The sequence below is a fragment of the Mugil cephalus genome, chromosome 3 (assembly GCF_022458985.1).
Source record: "Mugil cephalus isolate CIBA_MC_2020 chromosome 3, CIBA_Mcephalus_1.1, whole genome shotgun sequence".
Taxonomy (NCBI): Eukaryota; Metazoa; Chordata; class Actinopteri; order Mugiliformes; family Mugilidae; genus Mugil; species Mugil cephalus.
The window spans coordinates 5,140,434-5,167,023 of NC_061772.1; the positions used below are offsets into that span (position 1 = coordinate 5,140,434).

General features: G+C 39.3%; 2 protein-coding genes across 3 annotated transcripts; one reads left to right on the top strand and one right to left on the bottom strand.

Annotated features, from left to right (window-relative positions):
• Positions 1–332: 332 nt before the first annotated feature.
• LOC125005977 (anoctamin-9-like) lies at positions 333–21,691 on the top strand. The gene is made up of 24 exons (XM_047581678.1): positions 333–542; positions 1,777–1,842; positions 3,318–3,440; positions 3,539–3,678; positions 4,894–4,943; positions 5,128–5,186; positions 6,373–6,452; positions 7,027–7,161; positions 7,260–7,353; positions 11,367–11,427; positions 11,520–11,602; positions 12,425–12,529; positions 13,010–13,174; positions 14,962–14,998; positions 15,555–15,666; positions 16,271–16,325; positions 16,403–16,500; positions 16,626–16,822; positions 17,455–17,607; positions 17,787–17,931; positions 18,017–18,103; positions 18,194–18,284; positions 18,378–18,490; positions 21,257–21,691. Exons 1-24 carry the CDS (start codon positions 522–524, stop codon positions 21,288–21,290), a joined length of 2,304 nt encoding a protein of 767 aa, XP_047437634.1. The 5' UTR covers positions 333–521; the 3' UTR covers positions 21,291–21,691.
• Positions 21,692–21,988: 297 nt separating this feature from the next.
• LOC125005978 lies at positions 21,989–26,486 on the bottom strand. 2 transcript variants are annotated; one of them, XM_047581680.1, is made up of 5 exons: positions 26,197–26,486; positions 25,189–25,248; positions 24,262–24,381; positions 23,068–23,146; positions 21,989–22,832 (listed from the first exon to the last, which is right to left on the bottom strand). In XM_047581680.1, exons 1-5 carry the CDS (start codon positions 26,197–26,199, stop codon positions 22,741–22,743), a joined length of 354 nt encoding a protein of 117 aa, XP_047437636.1. In that variant the 5' UTR covers positions 26,200–26,486; the 3' UTR covers positions 21,989–22,740. The 2 variants fall into 2 exon arrangements, with proteins under 2 accessions (XP_047437636.1, XP_047437635.1); XM_047581679.1 differs by having other exon boundaries at positions 25,189–25,297.
• Between the last annotated feature and the right edge of the window lie 104 nt (positions 26,487–26,590).

Consider the following 26,590-nt stretch of genomic DNA (forward strand, 5'->3'; position numbering starts at 1 on the left):
CATTTTAACAAGGAGATCTATGGGGGTTGGCTACCTTTCGGAGCCAGGGTCAAACGGTAAATGAATGAACTGCAGTTTTTTACACATCCGGACGTGTCCACTAATGCTGGTGCTCCAGTTCCAAACATTTCTCCCCCAGGGTCTAAACTCCAGAGTCGTACTTGTGACTTGGCCTGTAAAACTATTAAATTAAAAAAGTTAAATAACAATAATAATAATTTTCCTTTGGCCGGGATTCTTATACTCACATTACCCACCCTTGCCACAGGACGTGAAGGCAACATGGTACTGTCCCGCGAAAGGTGACGTCAGCAGGTACAGGTAAACGGCACACCTTTACTTCACTTGAAAGCACACACTCACGCCACGGAGAGGGGCTTGCTTGCGGAAGAGAAGTGGGGACAGCTGATACAAGTGTTTTTATGTTTTTTTTGTTTCGATCCATGTTACTATCCGAATGATGGAGACACGTTCATGACCCGGACGCAGAACTTCACATCTACATCTGCATTACTGCCAACATGTTCTTCAAGGAGGTCGAGGTAAACAACTTTTTCTTAAACTTATTAACATTGCCGCGTTAGGAAAAAATATCTCCTCCTGGCTGGACCACACAACGCAAACTGCAGTGTAGACTACTTTTACTTTACATTACATTAGACTGACTTATCAATTGACTGTATATTGCAAACTGTCCTTAGCTGGGGACCCGGTGTTATTGTAAAAACACAAAACACAAATGCTGGCTGCGTGGAGACAATACATCAAAATCACACAATCAGACCATCTATTATCAACACATTATCAACATCAGTTCAATAATCTCTCTTGCATTACACCTGAGCCTTGCATAGAGTCACACACACTGTACACATATTGTACTATTTAATTTCTTATATTTAGTTATTAATATTATTGATTAATTAGTTACATTTACAAGGACAGAGTATTTTAAAAAGCTCTCATTACATTTGAGCACAAGGTCTTCTGGTCATCAGCTGTGTCTAGACTCAGTGCTTTCTCATCAGATCAAGGAACAGATGTTCTCACAGAGGTGTTGTTCAATGCTGAGAATCTTCCAAGAATTTTATTCACTGAAGAAAAACTGTCACTGACTGTCATTACATGGTGATGTTGGAGCCGCCTTGTGGTCTGTGATGTGTTCACTTGCTGCTCAAGAGTTCATGAAAGAACTTCTGGATTGCCTACTGTGATTTAAGCGTTAGAATATTTATTTCAGAAAGATATACAGTAGGTAAAGTTTCTCCATCAATGGAGGAAGAGCATGTCCAGAGGTCCTAGCAGAAAATACTGATATGAATACATTTTGCATGGTCAAGTAACTTTTTATCTGTTGATAAAAGCATGAGATTAATTGCTTAGGCTGAATATTTTTAAGCCATCGTCATTGCAGTTACAATTGATACTTATGATGTAATGCAAAATGAAACAAATACTGTTAGCTGAAATACTAAGGTATTGTAAAAATGGGGAGAGAAGACATGAAATTAAGATACCACTCACTTTTATTATACAGCAATATTCACTTTGTGCCACTAATGTACCAACAGTGCAAGAAACAACAGTGCATTTAATTTGTTTGCTATGAATTTAACATTTTGTTCATAAGAGTGTGACTCCTGTCTGGATCTCAATATAGATCTCTTATTATGTGATCGTTTTCTAATGCATTGCAAATTTATGTAAACAGAGATGATCAAGTTGAGTATTTTAGTGCTAACCTTATTGTGTGCGTGTGTGTGTGTGTGTGTGCAGGAAAACACAGAGCTGCTGGAACTACGGAAGGACAGCTTAAGCGCGGAGCGTTTACTTCCTTCAGTGGTATGAATTCACCTTTGGTCTATCTTCTCTCATCTCACCATTTCCACAGGTCGCTTTAGTGTAAGATAGCAGTAGACAGAACCTTGTCAGTACCATGCAAACACAGAATATGTCTTCTTGTATGAAAGGACTATTTTGCCAAAATACAAATTAACAGATCAAGATAACACTTGAAAAGTGTTCTTGTCCCTTGTCTCATTTGCTTATCTTGAGCGCATTTGGAAATGTTACTGGACCTCACTGCTTCCTTTTAAGTCCACTTCTGTCCTTTAATGTATACTTTACATATTGGGGCATCCAGAATAACTTCACTTACACCTTCATTTCCTGGTACTTTCCCTACCCTAACCTGGACCTCAACCGTAACATTAACATAACGTTTTCATTAACCAGTAACCCACAAATGAGTGATTTTACAATTGAGGACACCACTTTTGTCCACATTTGCATCCACTGTTCATCAGTAGAAGTGATGTAAGTGAATCCCATGACCTGGATTACACTGACAGGCTGCAGCATGTCAGACTGCAAGTCTATCTCTCAGACTCACTAGCAATACCGGTATACCCCAAGGAACGGTACAGTCACCTTTTTTGTTCACAGTCTACAACTCAGACTTTCTCAGATGACTCCTCTATTGTTAACTGTGAAGTAAAGAGACATAATTGAGAACTTGATTGAGGATGGTGTGACAACTGTCACTTTCGCTTAACATTGGGAAAACCAAGGAGCTAGTAGTGGACTCCTGACACAGCCGGGGGTAGGTGATGGAAATGCTGGACTGGATTGGTCAGAGAACATAAGGGCACTCTACAGGGCAGGATAGAGTCGACTTTTTTTTTTTTTTCTAAGGGGGCTCAGATACTTTAATGTGCACTAGGCTGCTACAGAAGTTCACCCACTCTGTAGTGGCCCACATCTTCTTACTTGCTGTTGTGACCCAAGGAGGTAGTCTTAGAAACTTGTGCTTCCAACAGAGTGGGCACGCTGGTGAGGAAGGTCAGATCTTTGGTGCAAATGGAACTGGACATTGTAGAAGCAGTGAGTAGAGAACGAGAGGAAAGAGGAAAGCTATCGTGGACAACCCCTCTCATTCTCTATGTCAAGCTGAGGCCTTTAGAGTGCTCTTTCTTGCCACCGTCCGTCAGGCTGACCTTTCACCTAAAGTGCCGTGTCTGGAAATACTGATAGATACACATACACATACAATACTTTTTTTTCTTAGCAGATGTCCTGTATGTATGCAGACTACTATTTTCTTCTCTATCTTATTGTAATGTTGCTCTGATGTCTGATTTCCTTTAATTTTATCCTGTGACCTTAAGACATGTTATGATATTAACATAACATAATAACATTACTGTATAATGTTATTATGTGTATACACAAGATAGATATATTCCAGGTCCATGTTCTGGCATCTCTCTGACAAGTCAGTTACATCTGTATTAATTGGGTATTTTGTCTTTGTTTAGCCCACACAGAAGACATTTGACTACATACTGGTGGGACACAAAGGGCACGATGACTTGGACCCGAAGTCTCAGAGACAGAGCGATTTTATCCAACAGCTAAAAAAGAAAAACATCTCAGTCACTGTGAGTTTTTTTTTTCTTTTTCAAAATGCATTAATGTAATATACTATTAAAGAATGCTTATGAAGAGAACCTACTAATATATGTGTGTTGTGTGTTAGACAATCATCCATGATGACAAAGTGTTTTATGGCCTGCGGGCTCCCAAGGAGACGTTTGAAGACTACCAGTACCTGCTTAAAGTCTCAGACTCCTGCAACTGGCGTGGAGATGTAAGAGGAGAGATCCCCCAGGCCACCAGGTAAAGCACACACATTGGTGAATTCTGTACAGTTCATTCCAGGAAGTTACATTTTGAAGGTTGACCTTCTGAATAGTCTACTGTTCCCCAACCAGAGGACTCCTACCCTTTGCCAAGTCCCCATTTTGTATGTTATTGTTGCCAGTTTAGACAAACAGTAGCAATAAATGTTAGCAACCCTGCAAACGTCGGCAGATACTGGAACAGTTTAACAGTTTTCAGTCACAATCATGGTAGTTTCGAGTTTCATGCTGACATTTGTGAACAGGGCGTAGAGCCAGACGCAACTCAAAGTATTACTTTCGTTACTGAATTCTTGGCGAGCTGCAGAAGATAATGACATAAATTGCCTTCCTATTTATTTTGTACCTCTGCTCCCTTAGCACTGCCAAAAAGCACAGGGTAATGCCTTTGTTTTTCTTTTAAATAGAAATACCGTTGTACAATTTTTTTTCCCACCACAGCATAGTAGTGCTTTCACAGTAGGTTTTTCATAAAGTTTTCTCTTATCTTACTTCTGTTCTCCTAGATCACATGTGAACTGAGTGACTGTATTAAGTCCAATGAATAGGGCTGTCAAAGCTGATGTGATGAGAACACTTAAACCCAAACACCTGTTGTAATATTTAGGTAGAGCTGTAGCTGACCTGTAGGGTAGAGAGGATAGCTTGTACCATAGCTCCAGAAGCTCCAGCAGACAGTGTAATCATCTATTCTCTACTACAGAGATCGGCTGATCATCAGAAACTCCATGAACTCAGTAGTATTCTCTGTAACTCAGTAATATTTTTGACCTTGACACTGTCTTGAGTGATCTAATAGTATAATATATGTATATAGGGCTGCTTAAAAGTATTTGCCCTCAGAATTTCTGCGAGGAAGTCGCCCAACACATCAGTGTTTTAGTCTCCAGACATGAGCCTCTCTTTTAAACCAAACGATTCTACTTTGGTTTTATGAGTCCACAGAATATTTTCCAATAGTCTTCAGCAGACTGGCAGAGCAGTGGCTTTGTCTTTGCCACTTTGCCTTGAACACTATGGTTCTTCAGTGTTCTACTGGCAGTGGATTTATGAACATTAACATTAGACCTTTAGTTGCTTCAGGCCCTGAACAACTCTGTTGTGGAGTTTCACCACATTGATTGGAAACACTTGTGAACAGATTGACTCTAATGTAGTGCAATTACTGAAGAACTTTTTATTGTTCCTCCAGGATCCGTATTGTCTATTTCATTCTCCATCATACGCGCCTCGACTCAGGAGGTGAGTTTGATTTGTTCAAGAAAGTGTAGTTAATTTTTTTAACCTCACCTCAACCGGGCTATTTGCACAGATTTTTAATTGTCAAGAACGAGTATGCATTTTTGTCATAACACATGACTACTTTTATGATATGATATCGAGTTGTGATTGTTTATGTGGACGTCTGCTTTCTTTTTTCTATAAGAGGACCTAAACGACCTGTTGAAGGACAATGTCTTTGAAACTTTGTTCTGCCTCCATGAGGTAAGTCAACCTAACTTCCTCTCTGCATTAGGGATCTTAATTTTGAACACTGGCTGACACCCATGTGTCCCTTGCTTAGAGCACAGTCAACCTCAGTAGATCACATTGTGTTGAAGTCATGCTTAAAGAAATGTTTAAAGCAATAATAAGAAAAATAAGATGATCTCTCAAGGGCGCAGTTAATGAATTATCAATATTTTTTTAAGAGACTTCAGAAATACCTTCTTTGCATGATGTTTATACTGATTTCAACTTAGATCTACTTTAACCTCATTTCTCAAAGTGAAAAGTAACAAATTCAAGGATTATCTTATCTTGTCTATTGATGGATCATGTCCACTGTTACACTTTAATTACACTATTCTGCTACACAGTTATTTATTCACAGTAAGGATCTGATCTGCTGCTAATAAATGAGACCTTAACAGATCCAAAAGAGTCCAGAAAACCCCAGGTTTATGACGTCCATACCACACCAACATTAGTGAAATGCACAGCAAACCGTCCTAGTTCTCTGTTTAGCTTGTGATTCACATCTATTTATTAAGAAAGAATATTGTCAGGCACACACTACTGTTTTTTGGGTGAATGTATCCGTCCGACATTATTTCATGTGATGAAAATAACATCAAACAAGTTATTTCCATCACAGGGAATCATCAGACTCAGGCTATGTGCCTCATACAGTTCGAGAATAAGCGTATATCCCTTTAAGAAGGATAGAAAACTTCAACTAAGCTCAGTGAGTTTAATGAACTAAAAGCATCTTAACTTGTTTGCTCTACCTTCAGTTGTTATTTGGTAGGAAAAACTTGAAAGACTAATAAGGATGCAAATGAATACACAAATAAACATATACAGTTGGGTACGGGAAAGAAACACAGCAGAGAGAACAATAAATACATGCAGTAGATCACAGAAAGGAACACCAGTCAAGCGCAGAAAAAAGGGAAGTGAATGGAAACAAAACAAAACAATTTAGCTAAAGTTCTGTATTCATTATAGTACAGTACCGGAAGTGGAAAGGTTGACATTTTTGTGATCTCTCCTTTAAAGTAATAACGTGAAATTTTAACGTGTTCTTGCAAATGTATTTCTGTCCAGATGTTTCCATGCTGATATTGAGTGTGCTTCCATGTCAGATTCAAACAACTGATTGTATGTTTATTTTCCTCATCATTCTCAGAGGAAGAAACAGAAAGAGCTGAGAAAGAAGTGGGCTCGTTGGTCGGCTGCTTTTACACCACAACCGGTCATGGACATCCAGTCAGTATTTGTCTGCAATGTACTGTTTGTCTACTGAAAGTTACAGACAGACAGGCATAGATGTCTACCTGTCTGTAATTGTCAGTGACTGTCACTTCAGAAAACACTTATACCTCTTTAAGTTATGTGCACATACAATGCTGCTTAATACTTTTTCCGCCGGTCAGAATTTTCTACATTTCTGCATAAAAATGACTCAAAAGTCCTCAAGGTAGATATGATAACCCAATCAAACAAAGGACACAGAAATGTGTTCAGAAAATGAATCATTTTTACATATTATTGTACATCATTGCACATTTGATAAATGATGACAAGCTGGCCAATAATTTTCACATTGTCAACAACAGTGCTGTGATCTTCTGTTTTTGTGTATCGTAGATAATAAAAAATATAACAAATTATGGAACCATAGTGATCCTTGCCAGTAATAGCAGAACTTGTAAACTGTATACAGGTGTATACTGTCAGCTTTCTGTACTACTAACGTGTTGTGTCTTGTATACATGTGGGTGAGACAAAACTAAATTTAATGTGTCTGGTGGGTTCATCCCTGTTTGTTTTCTCTCTGCAGGTCTTACTTTGGGGAGAAGGTGGCTCTGTACTACCTGTGGCTGGGTTGGTACACTACACTGCTGGCCCCTGCTGCTGCTCTAGGTGTTGTAGTGTTCCTTTATGGGCTAGCCTTTTTTAACAGTAGCCCTCTCATGTAAGTCAGTTATATTTATACATAAAAAAATGCTGCTTTTGGTGTGACTCAGCGATAGGTGTATGTTGTTTATAAACTTGATCTTTTTGAATCCTTAGTAACGAAGTGTGTCAGTCCAACATCACCATGTGCCCTCGCTGTGACAATAGGTGTAAGGCGTGGGAACTGTCCGACACCTGCTCCTACGCAAAGGTGAGCTTATTTTTCAATCAGCTGTTGCCATATCACAATAGAATATGAAGTCAATGTATCGGTGTGCCCAAGTACAAGTACACTAACAGACAAACAGGGTGTTATAGTAGCAAGGATTACATTGACTGGGTTAGATTGGGTTATTCTTACAGAATAATTAATCAACTATACATCTCTTGAAATGTCAGAGACCCCTGCAGGGAACCAGTTGAAGCAGTTACATGAAAGTACAGGCAGCATTATTCCCCACTGGTAGAAAACTGGCCGCTGGATCCTATAATGATACAAGTAAACATCGAATTCCAGTGTCAGTAATCTGTGGGAACTCCACAGATCAGTTTGTTCACTGGGTGATTCTAAACTGAATTTTAGCCTATTATGTTTACTGTTAAACATCTCCATTCTCCATGTCCTCCATATCCTCACTCTTACACACATGACATTGGTCCACCACGTGTCCTCGGGGAAGCCTGCCTAACAATTCCTCATTAGCCAATGATGCACCGATAAGCTATAACACTCAGACATTATGTAGAGCCTTGTTGTTACTGCCACATTTTCCAGCTGGAGTCAGCTGGACAGGCATTGGTTTGCATCTCAATGACTGCACGTTGACATTTTGGTAATTAAAAGATTTCTTTCTGTTCTTTTCTTTAGTGGTCCAGTCTGCTTTATCTACCAACTATCTTGTGTATTTTGTGTTGTTCCAACACATGGCTTACGATAATGTACTATGCCAGTTTCACAGAGGTGGAGGTCCACTGAAGTTTATTTCTTCTGTAGCAATTATCAAGATTAACTTGTTACTCATTGACTAGTGTGATAATTCAAATACTTGCTGTTATAAAATGCTTCTAAATGTCCACAGGCAGACCCTGCCTTTCAGTGTAAAGTCGTCGCATAAAGGCTGGTAGAATTCCATAGTTCAAATAACTAATAGTAAAGTAATTTAGAGGCCTTACATGTTGCAACCAAAACTTCCACCAGGCTAAAGTACAGATATCTACAGCGGTCTAATGTTCCACTCTTGTGTTTCTTGCCCCAAGCAATTCTCTTCTTATTATTGTTCTTCTTAGTTAAGACCTAGCTCAGAACATTTTAACGTCCAACCATAGTCATGTCAGTGTGATCCTATCTGCTTCATTTCCCTTGTTCATGAAAAATTCATTCCCTCGCCACTTGGAAGGAGGGAACAATTACCAACTGACACCTTTGGAATGTAAACAGCAGTAAGATAACCTCTCGATACTCAGCATCTGCTTTATTGGCCAAATACGTGTGCACATACAAGGAATTTGACTCCACCCACTTTTCTCATTGGAACAAAACAAAGCAGTGTAAAAATGAATACATAAAAAATAGAAAACTGTACAACGTGAGACTGAAGATAATGCCGGTGGCTTGCAAAACAGTTGGACTTGCCAGCTCAATAGGTGAAGCATTATACAGATGTACCGCCTCAAAAGGTCACCCTAACAGTGGCACAAATGGGTGACAAAATGTGCAGTGGCCTTATCTGTCACTTGCATCAGCATTCACACAACAGAAGCAGTTGAATGCCAGTGAGCCAACTAGCCAAACTTTAGAGAAAGAAGTGAGACAATGACTTCAGTTTATTCTTCAGTTTGCCAGACTCCTTCACTACTGTTCTCCACCAGCAGGTTCTCTGAATGCATATTCCACATCTTTTCACAGCCTGTACAATAAGCATTTTAATGGCATCCCTGTAGTACTCTACTCTGAGTAGGCAATGGAAATTATCTATCCAGGCCCAGGCCAGTAAAAGAGCTTGGATAGTTCTCCAACATTTGACCAAAACTTCCCTCAAATGCTTAATGTAAAACCAAAAGTCCAAAAATAAATAAACTTGAGCTTGCTCCAGAAACCAAACTGAGGAGAGCAACAATATTCCTCCTTAAAAAGTCTTCATTGTTCCCTACTAGGCTCTGCACCTTATCTTGTGGAATCCATCCCTGCCTTTGAAACAATAGTGTCACACCTCTCAAACCAATCCCTTACACTCTCTGGGCAGATTTCCGTTTGTGTCCAAACATTACATTGCCTCTAAACATTACTTTGTGGTATTAAGTTATACCCTGCCAAACCAGTTTCAAGCTTGTGTTGACTTATCTGTCTGAACACGCTTCAGCATACAAATACCTGTGTCAGAACTGCCTTCTTTTGCACCCTGCTGTACACAACAACACACAAGTTTTCTTATCACTTAATTAACTAATTAACTTCATTATCACTAGAAGACCACGGGCTACATCTTTCTTGATTGTCACACCTTTTCACTAAAGGGATTTTCTACATATCCCAATAAGAATACTGAAGACATCAAAAGTATGAAGGAATACATGCGGTGATATAGTTTAGTGTTAAACAAAGCAGAATGTGTCTTATACTTTAGTTTCTTTAAAGTAGCCACCTTTTGCTTCAATGCCACCTTTGAATACTGTCATATTTTCAATCAGCCTCATGACGTAGTTAGCTGGGATGGTTTTCCAACAGTCTTTCTAGAGCTGTTAAGTACTTGTTGGTGCCTTCAGTCTGTGGTCCAACTTATCCCAAACCATCTCAGTTGAGTTTAGGTTGGGTGATTATGGAGACCAGGTCAAATAACCCCTACCTAGCCTTTCCTGGAGGTGTGTTAAAATACATCTGAATCTCCACAGACAGACCCAGTAGCAAATCTATTTAGAGGAAACAAAAGCTCTCATCCAACCAAAGTACAGAGTTGCGCTGGTCTAATGTCCACCCTTGCGTTTCTTGGCCCAACCAATTATGTTCTCGTTCTTCTTCCTCAGTATTGACTTCTTTGCAGCAATTCAACCACGAAAGCCTGATTGACCCAGTCTCCCAAGAACAGTTGGTATTCTGATATGTCTGCCACCTGAACTCTGAAGCATTTGTATGAGCTCTAATTCTAGGTGCTCTTAATTTGCAGATGGTATGGGTTGGTAACTCTAATGAACTTTTCGTCTGCAGAAGAATTAACTCTTACTCATTTCATTATAGCTCTTTATGGGTTTTACAAGTGCATCTGATATAGATTCAGATTTCTTTAATTGACTGTCCTTCATCCTTCATAAAGTAACAATGGACTGTAGTTTCTCATTACTTAGTTGAGTAGTTCTTGCCATAATATGGATTAGAACAGTAGTTGAATAGGGCTATTCACTCTAGTGCCGTGAACCAACCGCGCCTCTGTCCAAGACAAGAAATTCCAGAAGTTCATTATTGATGAGACACACCTGTTTATGGAAAACCATCCCAGATGACTACTTCAGTGAAGTTGATTGAGAGAATGTCGACAGTGTACAAAGCTGTCGGCAAAAGTTGTCTACTCTGAGGAATCTCAAATATAAAGCCTATTCTGCTTTGTATAACATTTTCTTGTGTACTGCATAATCCCATCTGTAGGTATCTGCAATGTATCCACAACATAGAAAAAAAAATCACTGAATGGGAAGATGTTTCCAAAGTTGTTACTAAAGACTGAGTATGATATTAAATGAAGTATTTCCATTTATGTTAGTTTACATGAGAATGTCACACTCATTTTCACACTCATCTTAATTGCATTAATATTCCACTGGATGATTATATATAAACATATATGTATGAAAATGCCCTAAAATTACAATTATATTACATTAATTTCTTGGACTGCATTTTATCCTACAAAGAAATTGGGACAGTCCTACTCTCTAGAGAGGAGGCTGATAAAATTAGAAAGATTACAACTACATACTCTCTTTATCACTTGGCCTGGAGCTACACAAGAAGACAGAGATGCAATTCAGTGCACTAGAAATTATATTTAAAATAAATGGTGGCACTAATAAAATGTTACATTAACTGATATTTCTGATCCTTTTATTTTAATCAAACCTTGGATCTATTTTAGACACAAACATAGCAACCCGGTCCTGATTTGTGTGCTTGTGTGGTACAAGATCATAAGCTTCTCTCTTCCTTAAATACATGGTGTGTTTGTATCTTCACAGGTCAGTCTTTTGTTTGACAACGAGGGCACTGTGGCTTTTGCTATGTTCATGGCAATCTGGGGTGAGTCTCTAATTGAATCTAAGTGGATTCACTCAGGACATCTAACGTGATGTACTGTTTATTAAAAATTTTAATTAATCGTGTGTTTTCAGCCACGCTGTTCCTGGAGCTGTGGAAGAGACACAGAGCCAGACATGTTTCTAAGTGGAATGTCTATGACTGGTGTGAAGAGGAGGTACAGTTTTCACTATGACTTGTAGACAATCATCTGTTTTCTGATACAGTGTAGTCACCTGTATTGTTAACTGATACCTTGGCTTACAGAATAATGACTGGCTAGACCTAATTATGATAGTACATTTTCTGTGTTGTTAAAGCTCAGTGCATTTACTTTGATTTAACCAAAAGTTTATCTAAAATTAAAATTGCTTTGTGATGAGGTACCTGCTGGATAAAGCTGATGTACCCTCATGTTAATACACAATACAACCACATACAACCAAAACTGAACTGATTTTCCAAAACTAAAATTAAGTACAAACTTATCTCCAGCTCCTTTCCTCCCTAGCTGTGTTTTTTTCTGACTTGTTTTCCCATTTTTTGTAAGATTACAGTATGAACACTTTATGAAGAGTAACACTGTATGTCACAACTTCAGATTTCCATTCTTTTTTTTTAAATCATGGTCTTTTTCTTTCTTCACACATACATAATACAATCATCTATTTGACTTTTCTAATTATCTTGTTGGTCTTTCTCAGTAGTGACGTCTTTGCAGAAATTCAACCATAGAAACCACAAAACAGCACCAGTAGAACTGTCCATACCATAGGTCAAATAAGTAACCCCTTTGCTATGGACCCTCTTCCAACCACATAACAATAGTTTAACACCTTAGATTCTAACATAGTGCAATTCTAGTGGAAACATAAACCCTTCCAAATGTTAGAATTTACCACCGAGCAAGTCATCATCGCTCTTGTTAAGTGCTTCATTTCTGGATGCAGCATTCCTTGTAATATGTGTGTCTTAAAACTTTGCTCTCTTGTATCAACAGGAGGAACTGATCATGGATATAGTCAATGATAAAAACTGTACACCCAGACAGTTCACACATTCATACTATCGCAGTACTCTGGTCCTCATCCTGGTCACAGTTATGGTAAGACAAACAGTCATGCATGGATCTACTGTATTGCCCTTCAGAATAATTGTGGTGCAAGGTGTGGAAGTTTGCATTTCCAACATTATTATGACCTCATTATAAAGATGCTTGTGGACTCTACTCTTCAGCTTATCAAACACATCATATCCTCTTTTATTGTTCATTCTTATGTTCGCACATACAAGTCATTTGTTTTGATTGTTGCTACAATAACAAAAGTCCTCTCAGCAGACAGCAAGTGAAATAGGAAGTCATGAATGGCTTATTTAAGAGGTCCTAATCAAACAGGACCTGAAAAAGTGACCTGAAAAGTTCTTGTCTCAACAGTCGTAATGTGTTTTTTCACTGTTAACCCATCTTGCCTACTTCCTGCTGATTTCTGATAAAGTAAACTTGGTACATCTTATCAGTGAAAAAATTTAAAATGATTAAAAGAAGCAACACGTCTGTCAACTTAATGGGATTGTTGTGTTCCAGCTAATGGTGATCATCGGCATAGCTCATGCTCTGGTGGTCTTTCGAGTGGTGGCTGCCCCCTTGATTTCAGAATGCAAGTGGGAATTTTTGGAGGCCTACGCCAACCCTGTGGCTGTGATGCTTGGGGCCGTGCTGCACTACGTCACCATTCAGATCATGACCCGGGTATGTATACCAGTTTTATAGTCCTCATGCAATATGCACTGAATGTAGAATAAGAGGACAGGGGGGAACACCAGAGCCTAGTCCAGACCAAAATAATTCAAGTCAGCTTCACTTTGAGTGGGTTTACATGAACTGGAAATGCAAAGCCAGGCTGCAGTACTAAAAACCATATGAACAGTAGCCTTTTGGAAATAAAGGCCATGGACCAAATAAACCTCTATCAAACTGATGACAAGAGGAAGGTGTTGTGATAAAAAAAAATAAAAATTAGAACAGCTCATGAGCCAAAGCTATCAAATAATTTTTCAAACATGATCTCTTTTGATTGACCCACTGAAGAAGTCAGACAGAGCCACAACAAGCAAGAGCAAAAATATATGGCTATGAAAAATACACACACATACTCCACTTGGAATGTTGTGTGTTTGAAAAAATCAAGAAAATGTTAGTTTTGACTGAGTTCAACCAGAATGTACAGGTCATCTAAACTGAGTTGGATTTGTTTTGGAATTTGGGGCCTCTTATTGTCAGCGGTTTTGCCTTTTAAACAAGGCCCTGTCTCATCTGGAGAGTGCAAGAAGCACTGTGAGAGTCACTTTCTTTGACTTCTCCAGTGTCTTCAACAGCATCCAACCCATCCACCTGAGAGACACGCTACTGGACATGCAACTTCACCCTGACATTGCTGCCTAGATTTTAGACTACCTCACAGGACGGCCGCAATATGTCAGGGTGGACAGCTGCACATCTGAGGTCCTGACGAGCAACATGGGCGTGCCCCAAGGATGGTACTGGCACCATTTTTCTTCACCCTCTACACCTCCGACTTCGCTACATCTCTGGCACCAGCCACCTCCAAAAGTTTTCAGATGACTCTTCCATAGTCAGACAGTACAGAGGACTGATCGAGAGCTTTGTTGACTGGAGTAACTGGAACCACCTACAACTCAACCTCAGCAAGACTGTGGAGGTGGTGGTGGACTACAGGAGGAATCGGAGGAGTCCTGCCCCAGTCACCACCCAGGGTGAGGAGGTGGAGATTGTGGATGCATACAAGTATCTTGGGGTCCAAATAAACAATTAACTGGCCTGGTCACACAATACAGATGCCCTCGACAGGAAAGGACAAAGCAAGATGTTCTTCTTGAGGAGATTGAGGTCGTTTGGCGTCTGTAGTAGACTCCTCAAGACCTTCTACCAGTCCATGGTGGCCAGCGTGCTCTTCTCTGCTGTGGTGTGCTGTTGGGGCGGGGCCAAGACTGGTGAGATCAACAGACTCAATAAACTGGTGAGGAAAGTCTGCTCGATGGTGGAATTGAACTTGGACTGCTTAGAAACAGTGGCTAAGAGGAGCATGAAGGACAAAATCTATGCAATATTGGAAGATCTCTCTTACCTTCGGCACGATGAGCTGTGGCTGATGGGCAGCTCATTCAGCCAGCAGATCATCCCACCCCGGAGCAGAACTGAACGCTTCAGACGCTCCTTTCTTATCTTATCTTATCTTATCTTATCTTATCTTATCTTATCTTATCTTATCTTATCTTATCTTATCTTAAACTGTTCATGCTGTGTCTTAACTTGACATACTATGGTGCACTACTGAATGAAAAATCTCACAACGTCCAAGCCACCCAACATAGCCTACCATCTTGTAGCTTCAGAGGGCCCTTCTCGAGTCTCTTAACTGGCCATCCACAGTCATCCCAGTCCTACTTCGTCTACTACCACTAATGACTACAATAATGCTCATGACTGTTTGTGTCTTTCATTTAACAAACCTGCAGGTGAACAGATGGGTGTCCCTGAAGCTATGCTCCATAGGTGAGAACAGAGGCTTTATTGATCATGCATTCCTGCAATTAATAAAGAGTGTTTTTAAAGATTTAAACTAAAGATTTTTACTAACATTTACGCAGATGAGCCACAACATTCTGATTACTCACAGATGATTAGCTGATAATAAATGTCTTTAAATTGTCTGGGATACAGCACAATAGCATGGACAAGGCTTGAGGGAAGCTCCTGGTCAATGCTGTCCTTATCAACATAGATCCAAGGAGAAACACAAAATGAAATAACCACAGGAGGGGATTAGGTGTTGAAACATTTTTGATGCGTTTTGATGCATTTTTGATGCGTCAACATTGTAGAGTCAACTTCAAGTCAGGATTACAGAATTTCTTGGTAACGTCTTGATGCCCCTTAACTTGGTTCACACAATTTCAGCAGTTGTGGCAGCAGATGAAAAATGAGCCACATATTTGCCAGGTGATCATATGTTCTGGCTCATCGGTGTAAAAATCAAGCATTCAGTGGTTTCAGAAATTCCCCACCACTTACTGTACATTGTTGTGCTCCTGTCCATGTGTCCGTTCAGAGAAGCTGAACACCACTGCTGCAAAAGAGAGGAGCTTCACAGTCAAGATGTTCACTTTCCAGTTCTTCACTCTCTTCTCCTCTCTCTTCTATGTTGCCTTTTTTCTGGGCAGGTACTGTTTATAAATTGTTACAGTCATAAATTGTGAAAATTATGAGGTCAAGTGTGTACTGTTGTTCCTCAGTAACCGCAAGCGCTTCAGATAGTATAAAATATGAAAGAGTTTGGGTTCAAATCAAAGCTTGTTTTTTACTCCCGCAACCGGTCTATGCAGAGCCTACTCTGATGAAAGCATTTATACATGTGCTGAGGTGTGTTGGCATTGTTCTCTAACTATGCCACCACGATGCTAGATGGCGACTTGTCTGCTGTGTTGAGTTGAGGAACTGAGCAGACTGATACTTACTCTGATATATTGATATCATACCCACTGCTGGTTATCTTTGGACAGACGCAGATCAGGAGAAAATGTTCCCATGTCAAGATGTCCCAAGGATTGTATCGAAAAACATACTGAGCAGTGAAATGAAATCAAACTCTAAATGTGTCACATTAGTTTTCACTGTTGTTGTATAGTTTGTATTTTTATAATGAAATTTGTTAAAGGTCTCATGTGATTTAGCTTAGAGGGAAATATACTGGTAGATTGTTTTTAGGTTACAAAAATCTGTTAACAAGGAGGGTTCAGCTGCTGATCTGAAGTCTTTTTGCCTCAGGATAAATGGCCATCCAGGAAACTATGTACGTCTTGCTGGGTTCAGACTGGAAGAGGTAAGAAGATTCATTCAGTGTTCCGAGGTTAAGCTACACCTGCAGTGTTTAATGTTCACCTGTGTTGTGTTTTGTAGTGCCATCCCAGTGGTTGTTTGACAGATCTCTTTATCCAAATGGCAGTGATCATGCTGCTGAAGCAGACTCTCAACAACATCTTTGAGTTTACTGTGCCGTGAGTATTTTCAAGTCTCATTTAAGAAGGGAGCTGATAAAGTTGAACTAACTTCAAGACCTCATAAAAAAAAAAAAAACTCTGAGTGGTAATGTTTCATATTCTCCGTTCATGTGGTTTTCCAGCTGGCTGAAGAATTGTGTGCGCAAAAATGCCGCAAAGAAGCTGGAAAGGAAGTGTGGGTACTGTTATAGAAAGGCCTGCCGTGATGAACAAGGCCGGATTGAACCATGTGATATCTGCAAAGTTAGGGACTGGCTACGTAACTATCACCTGGGCAACACTGACTCCTTCAGCCTGTTTAATGAATTCCTTGAAATGGGTAGGTCCACAGGCCTTATTACCTTTGCTTATTAATTATTCTGGATACAACTATCGATTTGGCTTGTTATTGTTTTCACATACACCAATCAGCCACAACATTAAAACCACTGATAGGAGAAGTGAATAACAATGACCTTTGTGGACCAGATGTGAACATGTGGATGTTCTGGCTTAAATCTGGACATGTACCAACCACCTAGACTAGGCCAGACACCCCCACCCCATAGCACAGACACACACGCAAAAACAGTTTATGAACAACTTAAAAAAACAACAACAAAAAAAACAGAACAGGGTGTCGATCTGGCCTCAAAATTCACTAGATCTAAACTGATCAAGTATCTGTGAGATGATCCACAGAGGCCCCTCCCCTCAACCCATAGGACCCAAAAACCTCCACTAACCCCCACTAACATTCAGTTACCAGTCACCACAGGACACCCTCAGGAGGCCCATGTCCATTCACTGACGAGCACAAGGGAGAGCTACATGAGCTACACGTGATCATAATTTTTTGTCTGCTCGCTGTATGTCAATGACACTTAACACTGTTTTATATTTCATTTTGAACTCACTCACTTTTACCCTGTGGAAACATCTCAGAATAACAATGCTGTCTGTACCCTCCAGTCATCCAGTTCAGTTTCACCACCATATTTGTGGCAGCATTCCCCCTCGCTCCCCTTCTCGCTCTCTTCAACAACATCCTTGAGATACGCCTGGATGCCATAAAGATGGTCGATCTGGAGCGACGCATGGTTCCTAGGAAGACCAATGACATTGGTGCGTCTGTTTATACCTGTATCAGGCAAACTTGTGTGAAGTGTCAAAAGACTGAACCAGTTAAACATATAAAAGTTACTGACATGAAACATTCAATCTTCCAAATGTATAATAAACATAATAAAAAACCATACATATAACCGTTCATAACATATTTCTTGTTCATCATGTCCCTACAGGTGTGTGGACGAAGGTCTTGGAAGCCATTGGAGTGTTAGCAGTGATCGCTAATGGTCTGGTCATTGGAGTCACATCAGACTTTATTCCTCGTCTTGTCTACCGTTACCATTATGGCCCATGTGCGACTGGAGCCTCTCATACAGAGTCAGCCATACTTCATCTGATAGAAACATGCCAAGCAGACAATTTAATGTGTTATCTCATTGTGCATTTCGTGCTCTTGTTGCAGCTGCATGGAGGGATATATTGATGACACTCTGGCCACGGCTAATGTGACGCACAAACACCAAGAGGGTTTCAACGTCACAAGTTGCCGGTAAGACTAAGACTGAAGTATTCTGCTCATTGTAAACATGGACATACTTTATTTGCGAATGTGACATGGCAACTTGTTTTATGTGTGCAGCTACAGAGACTACAGGAGCGAGGACTACAGCCTGACTTCTCAGTTCTGGTTGGTCCTAGCTATGCGGTTTGGCTTTGTCATCCTCTTTGAGGTTTGTCTCTTAGGTGTGGTGGAGACTGTGTTGTGTACATTACAGTACATTGATAAAGTCAGTTAAATGGTTCTGTCCTGTGTGTTTCTACAGCACGTTGTGGTCATCTGTAAATTTGTAGCTGCCTGGTTCGTCCCCAATACTCCTCTTAAAGTGAAAAATGAACGGCTGCGCGACAAACTGGATCGGCTGAAGAAAGAGCTGTCGTAAGTTGGCATCAAAGCAGGACATGTTCAAGTTATATTAGCTGACATGAAACTAATGCTATCAACACACAGCTTACAGCTTACACATACAGCTATGATATGGAAATAACTGTAAATTTGGTGTTTTCTTAATAATAATCAGTTGTTATTTCCCCTGTGCCTGCTCCAAAGGACTATGCAAGATGAGAACTCGATCTAAATGAAAATATATCACTATTTTAAACTCTAATATTGTAAAATAACTGCAACTGACTAATTTTCTCTAAGGATAAAGCAAACTGATACAACTTATATTTAGAAAAATAAGGGAATGTAATTGCTAACTGGATTCTTATACTTATTTATTCAGGACAAACTTTTCTATGGGCATTGGGAGCATTGTTTGCTGCTCCAGTAAATAGGACAGAAGTTTACTTACAGCAGAAAGCTGGCAAGACCTCAGCTGGAGAAGTATAGAGAATGATGTAGCCACCTAAAAATGTCCACCTAGTTTGCCCTCTTCAGACACCAGACTCCACTACAATTAGTGATGTGTTAGCGTATTGTTTGGCTTTATAAGGGAGCAAATGTGTTAGCAATAATTAATACTCACTGACATGAATATTAATTATTAGAATCTGAAATTTTGACATTTTTATTAACCCTTCCCTTACCCTCAAAATCCCATTCTCAAAATATCCGTCTGGATTCTTTTGCTCATGTTGACTATATATAACAATGTTTAAAGGGTCAGTAATCACAGGGCACCACCTTGGCATGCGGGAACAATAAAAAATAGCATACTCAGCCTCACTGAAATAGTGTTATTCAGTTTGAAGTGATCAATAATTATATTATAACTATAACAAAAAGTAGCAATCAATAGTAAACATTGAAGGATTTGGTGATTTAAACAACAGTCCTTGCTCCTGCACACTACAACAGTGAAGACATATAAATGAGAACATGCATGTGCATGTGTTGGGTGCGCAATGTTCTTCACGGGAAGTGGCACTTCTGCGTCTTTGCGCAGGACGTGAACCCATGATACAGGACAAATGAATCTATGAAATAGGAGGTTTAACTCTCCCCTGCACCTGTGTGGTTGTGTTAGAAGCTCCTCAGAGGCATGATCCTTAAGATGCCCATTCAGAAGAGAGGATTGTTAGTTTAGTTGTGACTTGGATAGATACAGAATCCTGACAGTTTACACTATCTAATGACAAACCCCCACCGCCTGCACTCCTGTTACAATAGTATGTGTGACTCACAACCTCCAGCTGTTTATCATATTAAGACTTGTCTGCGTTGTTTGTAATTGTCTGCTATGGAGAGTGTGGTCAGCCGTCAGCACAGGGACATGTTATATGAAATGAATTTTTAATACATTTAAAATCCGAAGACTATAGCCTAATTCAGCCGATAAGCCAGCGTAAGGTAGAACTCGAAGGAGGTGTGCTGTACTGAACACTGAACATATCATAAAGCTAGTGCTCCTTGTAATTACAGACACTGTTTAACTGAACAGTCAAAAATACATTACAGTGAAGTATTGCTTCCAGTGTCTTTATCCAGTACTATTACCATGACAAAAAAGTGCCACTTCCCTCTAATAGCTTTCAAAATATTGACCTTCTCTTATTCCCTCAAAGATACCAATGCATGAACCATGATGTGAAACCAGATGATGTGGAATGGAATGTCTTTCTAAATGAAACTAAAGCTTGTTTTGGCTGGGATAGCTTTTAGCTGTGTTTGTTCATTCTGTGCAGAAAAAAAAGGTACATTGAAATGTTGTAGGCTTATTTTTGAAAGACTTAGTGTACAAAACTAATAACCTGAGAGAGGAGGTACCCTACTGAATACCATTTGAAAAAAAAACAAAACATTGTCTAGATTTGTAGACATTCAGTGTTGGTTCTGGTGAGAAAAAAAATCATACTGTACAATACCTCTTACAACCAGCTTCATTGAACTGATGGAAATTGGTCATTAATGGACTTTTATAATATTTCTTTAGGTGCCCCAATAATAAGGAACTTCAGAAAACACTGCATTGCCGTTCACTTCAAACCCTGCAACACATGGGCATGGCTTCCCATGGCAGAAATATGTTCACCCACAGACAAAACACCTAAGCAAAACAGAGAAATGTAGTTTATGTTGCTCAGTGCAGTGAAGAAAGTACAGATTTTAACATTGAGGAAACACAACAACCCCTTCACATGCACATGGCTCATGACAGGAGAGTCAGCTTGTCAGGAAACGATTGAGCGGTCCACCTCACCTACACCTGAGGGGCAAAGCACCGAGGAGGAAAGGGATAGGAAGCCATCTATGTCAAATCAGGAAATTCTTCTCTGCTACTTGCTTGAGTGGAGATCAGTCTGCCCCTGTTTCAACTTATTCGGATATACCATGACCTGGATGACTGAGAAGATTTAGTGTTATAGATGAACTGGGATAATCTGTCAACAGTAACTCTGCACCATTCATTGTCAATAAAAAAACAAAAACATTTCCCCCAAACATTAGATATCTCTATGTGTCAAGGCCCCACCAAATACAAAGACGGAGTGCGAGATTTAGAGCGACTGCTCAAGTTTTCCTGCAAAATGAAGGAGTCACGTTAATAAATTAAGCCCCTACAAGATGCATGGGCCAAACCTGTGGGTACTCAAGTCATCCTGTGAGGCACCAGGCCCACCTGTCAGTACTTAGGTTTATGATGTCATGTCTAAGTTCCTTTTATTCATTTTATCCTTTTCCATCTTTTTATTTTTTCAGTGAAATTAAACGGGCCAAATCAACCGATGTCTGACGTCCCAAACCAGACCTCAGATCTGCTGCCACTGACGAGTCCTGGCCAGAAGCATGAAACAGGGGTGGTTATGTGGTCTTGTTTTTGTGGCTCATATTTGCTGGTGAAATCTAATCTAGAGTGCGTTGTTTATGTGTTGAGATACTATTGGACTTTTATTTTTTCCTGCCAACATTTTACCATACAACCATCACCATGCATTCAGCACAACTGATAATCTTGCGAGGTATTTATATCATTCATTCATTTGTTCATTCATTCTTTTGTTTGATGTAACCATTTGTCTTCTGGAGGGTTGTGGATCTCATCCCAGAGCTAACACAGAGACACAGACGACCATTCACATTCACATGCATTTTTATATTAAGTTGTACTGAATAATAAATGTACTAAAATATTAATTTTTTATTTACTGTTTTCTTTAAAGCAGATTCACAGACATGTTTGCCTCATATTGGAAAAATATCAGTTTTGTAGTTCATTGAAGACGGGCACTGAATTAAGTGTCTTCTGAGATTACAACAATTGCAGTCGGGGAAAGAAGGGGCATTGCTGTTCATTAGGGGCTTTTGCCATAATGATGTGTCACTCTTGAAGTGTTAGTAGACAAATAGTGCCAACGCACTGCAAAAACTACAAAAAATGTAAATGTTAGTAGCCAAATGTTAGAAGCCACAAACCAGGAGCGCAGCACATTGTGAGAGTGACAAACATTTTAATTTTATTTGCTCGTACAATAAATATGCACTAATATTTGTACATCAAAACATAATATATACATAATTATAAAATATGATGAATCTAGCTGTGTTTTTATGATCACAACTTATTTTACGCTTCAACCAGTTAAATGCAGTAGTGATAAACTGATATAACGGTATACTGTGTAGATATCGGGTATTGTATTGTGTATATATACACAGTGACACTTTTTTGTGCCCTTCACAATTTTTAACGTTTCACACAAGGCCCGAAAGTAGACAAAGACATGCCAGTCAAACAAATGAAATAGAAATGTTGAAGTGGTTCTGCAATGAGGAGTTATTATTTCTCCCAGCATCCGCAGACAACTGATCAGATGCTACTGGAAATGTCTGTCTGACGTTACTACTGCAAAAGAGGGTCACACCAGACAATGAAGGCAGGGGTTCACCACTTTTACAACTGACACATATGTACAAATAATTAGTTTTCTTGAATAAACAAATGCAGAAATAGAATATTCCAGTTTCATTTGTTTTATTGGGTTGTCTTTGTCTACTTTCAGGGTTCAAGGACTCAAAAACACTCACATGTCTTGAGGCATTTTTATGCAGAAATGTAGAACATTCTGAAGGGTGCAAAAACTATGTACACACTAAACACCGAAATACATAATAGCAAGCGGGTGATGTCAAGGTTATCATATGTTATACGGCAATGTAATATTCTGTGCTCTTGGAAATATCAGTCAGTAGACGGTACAGTTGGCAGAGGAGCGTTGGGTGCACATGAAGTCACTGGTCACCTCTTTATACCCCCTGGATTCAGTTAGGCCACTTCCTGTTCAACAAATGACAGGAGATATGTCAGGTATGATGAGCACGTGTCCACAGAACACAAAAACTGCACAAGAATAACAACTTAGATCGCGGTATGCACTGTGTGAAACCTTTCAGACACTGAATTTGTGGAACTACCTTTAATGATTAATTCTATCAAACCGGACTACTCACTGCAACTAAAGGGTTTTAATAGACTGTCAGAGGTTTTATCAACATACTGTTAAACATCTTACCTTCCATGAGGTTGTAGAGGTTACAGTAGTTGGTGCCATGGTCTTTAATGGCATACCAGTTCTGGGAGATGGACATGGCCTAGAGACAGAGTTAAATAGTACACAGGTTACACAGACCTGACGCAGACAAAAGGAGAATAAAGGCAAATGCCACAAACACAGGCCTACAAACTACAGGCTGACTAAGAGAGTCTCAGAAATACCAGAAACAAAAATAGGAAGGAGCTTGGACTCATACACTGTAGATCATTTCAAACCAGAAACGAAAGTTAACCTGTTGCCTTAAAAGTATGTGAGCTGAAACAACAAAACAAAACAAAACTGTGGTTGAACTGGTTTTAACTAGTTATAATATTTCTTGCTTTAACTTGATACTATGAGTTAAAACAGCCCATTATGTTACATTATTCACTGAAGAAAACTCATGTTATCTTGTCAAATGAACTCACAGTTCCTCGCTATTTCAACTAACATTTCCAAGTTAAGATCAGTTTAACTGAATTCATATCAAATGCTGTTTTAAGTTGAGAGCGCTAGGCATTTTTGTTTCTCCTTAGATTTCTCATCTTGACCACAGTGGTTTAAGCCTCTTTTGTAGGGCCTTGTTTCAGAGGTATCACCATTTCACGGTTATAGTTCTATTGTATTAAAAAAATAAAATGTGAAAACCGTGACAGGGTCTATATTTCCTAGTATTAAAATCATATCACCTTCCTCCTCACTCAAAACTTCAAGGCATGAGTTAAATGACTGACCACACAGACACAGAAAACTCACAAGAAGTCAAGCCAATGGATCACTTTAAGTTTAGAAAACTTACAAAATTGAGTTCAATATCAAAAACTCATCATGACTATTGGAGTTAAAAATATGAAATACATTCACATAACTTAATGGAGCTGTAATGTTTTACAGTGTAGGAACTATGATTAGGATTTGTTTGTCAGTGGTTATATGACATTCTTGTGGTGGCTAAGAGCACAACACAACGTCAGTTAGGAAAATGTCCCTATTAGTTTGACAAAACATACACTGCAAATACAACACAACCAGATAACGAAATCCAACGCAAACACTCAAACCCCAGAATATACCAACAAATACATATCCATGCTGCAAATACTGAATGTTTAAATCTGTATTTCTGGTGTTTGACAGAAACTGTCAGGCAGTGCATTATGGGTGAAAACCTACCGTAACATGACAGGAAGTGAAGAAGTGATACGAGACCAGACGGAAGTTGAGGATGTCCACATAACTCGTAAACGGAGTAGTGTGCTTGGCAGCTATGAAGTGGACAGAGGCAGACTGCAGCTGTAGACAGAACAGGAGTTGATTAAATTTAAACTATGATTATGATTAAATAAAAACTAGTCGGCAGAACAACACTAGCTCTGTCTGCACAGGAAGTCAGATGCATCACTGAACTGGAAAATGGGTGAATAAACAGCAGGCTAGCTAGACATCGTCACATTCAACTACCCGATTCAAGAAATACAGAATGAAGTGATAGGAGGGGAAAGGTGCTCGAGCTGCCTCATGCCGTTGCTGTCCTTTGTTATGCCACCCCCTTAAGACTAGTCTTGCTAATTAATACTTTTTTCTTCTTGTTTGTTGAATGATGTCACTTGAACCGTATAAAAACTCACTGAAACTCACTGAACCAGGAGACATATGTGTAGCATATTATATATTATTGACTATTAATATTTTGCATGACATTTTGCTATCATTGGGCAGTGGCTATTTCCAGCTAACACAGATATGAGCGGTAAGGCAGATGTGTATTAACAAGACTGTCTCTCAATTCAGTACCATGTGCTGTTCTATAGCCATAAACCACTGCTCATCTAGCACCATTAATCAACATCTTAATTACTCAGTATGGATAGTATGGATGAAATGCAAGTAAGTTAAGAAATTCACTACACCTAAGAACAGGACATTTAATAGCCTCGGGTGTTTCTTAAATGACCCACAACAAAAATAAAGATTCTACAGCTCAAGAGTCAAGTGTTTTGTATTATACAAGCACACACGCACACACACACACACACACACACACACACACACACACACACACACACACACACACACACACACACACACACATATACATACCTTGTACAGGCACTTTTGTCCTCCCATGGTGCAGCCAGACATTGTTCTCCATTTCTTAATCTGTGAAACCAGGGATTCATAAACCACTTGACATGGTATCCCAAAGTACCTGCATGGAACAAAACAAGCACAGATACTGAATGTGCTTTTGGGGAATTGTCAGTAGGTAAATTTAAATTGGAGGTGTGTAACCTGTCGGACACAGCTTTTTATCTAACAGCTGCTCCTTTTCGTTCTATCGAATCTTTCTGGAATATTTTAAACAGATCCACTGTCAGAAATATTCCACATTTCATTGTTGTCTTGAAGAACAACAGCGTTAAGTACTTGGCTTGTCCAGACAACCCTTTTGTCAGTTAAAAGCTTTTCTTTCTATTGTGTATCTGCTTTATGGTAGATAAACTAAAATGTCTGTGTCAAGATGGCCCGAGCCAATTAAAAACTGCTGATATGAGACCAAGGCTTTTCATCACAAGAAATATCTCAGTCCACTGTCTTTTGTAACACTAGCTGACGAACTTACACAGCAACATTTACCAAATATAACACATATCAGTGTTTTAAACAGGAACACCAGAAATGCCTAGGAGTTTCAGATAAATTATGCAAATAGCTAGTATGTCCTATTAAATGTGATATTGCCAACAAAGTTGTGGATACATTCGGAATAATAAACGAAGATTGTTTTCATTTCCATTTCTAAAGCATCAGACACAGGAATTATGAAAAGGTTCAGTATGCTACATACAATAAAATAAATAGAATTAGCAAAGTGAAGCAATAATCACATGCAGGCCCTCAGTAACAGTGGAATGATGACTGAACATAACATTTATTGAAACTCACTAGAACTGGAAACAACACTACTAATACATATTTACCACATACTCAGTATGTTCTGTCCATACAAGACATGAAAAGATGGAAGAGTAAAACCATTATGGCTTTTATAACTGGTATAGCAAACATAACACTATCAGACTATGTACAAAAGAAATTATACTATACCATTCTACTTTGCACTGTGCGTGGAGAAATCCCTCACAACACAGCCCAGATGAGCCGACTAGGAAAACTGCAACCACCCAGTGGAATAAATGCATTTTGCTCCAAACTGCATCAACAACTTCAAGCTCGATTCACAATGGCAATGGGTCCAGTGACCGAAAAACATAAAAGAAGAAAAAAAAGCAAGAAATCACAAGATTATCATGTGCTTCTCTAAACTGAGAAACAGTTTAAATTGGATTAACTTCTGTCAGTAAACAGAAGCTACACAGATACTTGGCTCACAGAGACACCTAGAGACAGTCTGTAATGGAGCAAGGGAGATGCACAATGACAGCCATAGAAAAATTTACCTATAGGTGGTCTCCCACTGTTGATACTGCTGCTGACGGTT